Source organism: Apis dorsata, unplaced genomic scaffold (genome assembly GCF_000469605.1).
Source record: "Apis dorsata unplaced genomic scaffold, Apis dorsata 1.3 scaffold_1121, whole genome shotgun sequence".
In the NCBI taxonomy this organism is placed as follows: domain Eukaryota; kingdom Metazoa; phylum Arthropoda; class Insecta; order Hymenoptera; family Apidae; genus Apis; species Apis dorsata.
In genome coordinates, this window is record NW_006264219.1 from 41557 (window position 1) to 45205 (window position 3649).

Consider the following 3649-nt stretch of genomic DNA (forward strand, 5'->3'; position numbering starts at 1 on the left):
AGATAGGATATTTAACAGAATTTTATTTGAAATTGAAAAAAAAAATGATTATTTAAAATACTTTATTTTTAACATTATTATTTAAATATATACGGCGTTAATATATTCGTGGAAATATTTAGAGTATAAATTTTTAATAATATATATAATATAATAAATATATAATAAATAATAATATATTAAAAAAAAGCCAAAATAAATACATAAAATTAGTATGTAAAAATGTTATAAATTATAAGCAATTTGTGTTAGATGAAACGAGATAGACAGAACGAAGCAGCAATTTGATAAAAATAAAACTGTCTTGTAATCTCTGCCTTGTTTCATTTAACATAAACTTCAATCATTTGTAACTTAATAAATAAGCTTCAATTGAAATTTTTTTATAATAATTTATATATAACTTGTTTTGATTTTTAGAATAAATTTTCACGAATATATTAATAATATTGTAACAATAATACTTTATAAATAATATTGATTCATTTTTAATAGCAATTTCAGATAATAAATTATTTTCTTATTTTAAATTATTTCAAATTTAACAGATAAAATAACTATAAAAATAATTTCAAATAAAATTTATGAAATATAAATTTATGCAAATATAATATAATATTATTTGAAATACTATTTCAAATTATCAAAAATATTTATTTCAAATAATATTATTTTAAAAATATTTATATGTTTTAATATGAAATAAATGATGTGTTATTTGCAATAATATTTCAAATAATAAAGAAAAGGATTGTAACATGACTCTTCAATTTTATATTTTTTCTTAAAATTTATATAATTTCAACTGGTTTAAATTTTGTGAAGTTATCCATGATTAAAAAAAAAATAATTTAATTGAATTTAATATATTATTATGAAAATAAATTTTTTGAATTTTTATAATAATAAGAGTAATAATATAATCTTTTGAAAAAATCATCAAAAATTAATTCCTTAATTAATTTTTTTTTCATGAATTTTATTAGTTTTTCTATTTATACATAAATATTCATTTCGTATATTCATTCGAAATAAACTTTCGCTTTTCTTCTACTATTTTCTCTTGCACTGCTGCATTCATATCTTTGATCTTCTTGATTTATAATCTTTTTTGAGATCTGGATCTCAAGAAATTTATTCTAATTATTTTTATATGATTATAACAGAAATTAAGAATAAAATAATGTTCATATGATAATGAAGGTGTCATATGAATGGTCACTATTAAAAATTTTAACTTTATATTTTAAAATTATAATTGTATATATATTTTAAAATATTTTAAAATATTAATGATCAATTTTGTAAATATCGATTCTTTTATCAAATACATTTCAACACACACTTTAACTCATTTAATTTACAAAAAATATTTCTTTTTTAAGATGTTATAAACAGTTCCAAATTATGTCAATTATATTTCTTATTAATGGAAACAATATATCATTAGATATAAATTATATAAATATAATAGATGGAATAAGAGAGAGATCTTAACCTTAAATATCTTCATTGTAATATGGAAAATTACAATGAACCATTATATATTTCCTTTCTTTATTATTTGAAAAATATCCAAGTATAAAATTTAAGAAATGATTTTAGAGATTAAAATAAGTACAAAAATTTATAAATGTGCAAAAATTTTCATTAATGTTAATGCTTGTTATTATGAGCAATTTAATTTTGCATCAGGTGAAACGAGATGGAGATAAAATATGATCGAGATAAAATCGTCACGTTTTACTGCAATCTTATTTAACATAAAATTAAATTGCTTATAATTTAAAAGATAAGCTTCAATGGATATCTTTGCATATTTTTGTTTTTAAAATCTTTTTTATTTTAGTTTTTAGAATCTCTTTTTAAACTTTCTATTTACTTCTATCGAATGACCTGCATATGTATATTGGGAGCTCAGAAGCAGAGTCAAATATTCGGATAAATGAAATTATTCATTAGTAATGAATAATCTCATATTTGAATAAATCCAAGAATAAACATAGAGGAATAATCTTAAATATAAATCATTCTAAAACCAAAAAGAAAAAATGAAATCGAAATCAAAAGCAGTAATTTTTGAATTCATCTTTGGTTGAAGAATGATGATTATAGATTTGATAATTTTCCTATTTTTCAATTTATCAAAAATTATATTAATGTATTAATGATTTTTTGAAAATGAAGAACACAATACAATTTTACTTAAATTATAGGAAATATTAAATAATATATAATTTATAACGAATGCAAATTTGTTTTTAATAGGTTTTTAATCTTTATTATATATATTATTTATATTTTTATGCAAAAAGTATCGTTTAATATAAATTTGATACAGATTCGATGAAAAAAATGAACAATTTATTTCAAATTTAAAATTTTTTTTATTACTTTATGCAAATTTGAAATGTTCTTTAAATTTGAAAAATTCGAAATGTTAAAATAAAAATTTATTAACTTAATAATTATTTATTATATAGAAATATATATTTTAATATGTTTTCTTATTTCTAATGTTAAGTCAAAAAGAAATTTTTTTAATTTTCTTAAATTTTATAAAAATGAATCTGCTATAAAGTTTTCAATTATATTTATTTTAATGTTTCCTTCTTTTTTTACTTACTTACTTTGCTCTTAAATTTCCACTTATTTTCTGTTCTCCAATTAGTCAATTTCCAATAATTTTTGGGATATCCTATATAGATGTAAGATTAATATAAGTATATGATGTTACACTACTGGTTCTTAATAACGAATAAAATTTTATTTATAATATAAATTTCTCTTAAATAATGTTACAGATTTATACATGAATAATTTTTTTAATAAAATCGTTATTTTATTAAAAATTTTTCCCAACTTTGTTGTTCACTCATCAACACGCATGAACTAATAAACTTACCTGTAGATGTAAAATTTTCGACCAATATAAATTTTGGTTTTTTTACGATTGCATTGGAAACAATGAAATTTGAGCTCTCAATAATATTAGCTCTTTTCTTTCTTCCTCTTCGTTTTGAAAGAAATTTACCTACGAATGCGCAGGCGAAAATGTTGTCCATCGAAACGCTTCACCAGTCGAATGACCATAGGTACAAATTATCGAGCAACGTTTTTGCGTCGACTCGCAACAAAGACTCGTGTTTTTGCCCGAAGGAGTCGCACGATTCAACCATCAGAATATGTCCCCCAACCGGAACGCTCAACGTTTCTGCCTGCAACTTTGGGACACCGATGATCGCTTCCTTCCCTCATTTCTACACGGGTAATGAATCATTGTTCGAAAAAATCGTCGGGCTGGAACCTCGACAAGAACGTCACGAAAGTTACATCGATCTTCATCCGGTAAATATACAATTACTAAATATTTTATTATTGCAGAAAATTCTAAAAGAATGAAACTTACTTATTGCAATAATTCTCCTAGAAAGAGATATTGGTTTTTAATTTTTTTTTTAGAATAATTTTAAATTTTTAATAAAATGGCTTGATTAAAATTCGGAGTTTATGTTTTTTGCTGTAGAAGTAGAAAAGAAAATATATACTTGAAAAAGAACATATTGATAAAACAATACTAACTTAATATAATTTTTCTATTTTTTGCTTTTTTTTTCTCTATGTCTGAAACTTTTTTATCATATATATA

General features: G+C 20.7%; 1 protein-coding gene across 1 annotated transcript in view; it reads left to right on the forward strand.

Moving 5' to 3' along the window:
- Nucleotides 1–3649, forward strand: part of LOC102680320 (scavenger receptor class B member 1-like) — a 7961-nt gene that overhangs the window by 2638 nt on the left and 1674 nt on the right. Inside the window, exon 3 of the mRNA XM_031514699.1 lies at nt 3096–3348. Coding sequence (XP_031370559.1) covers nt 3096–3348 — 253 coding nt within the window. The remainder of the gene's footprint in view (nt 1–3095; nt 3349–3649) is intronic.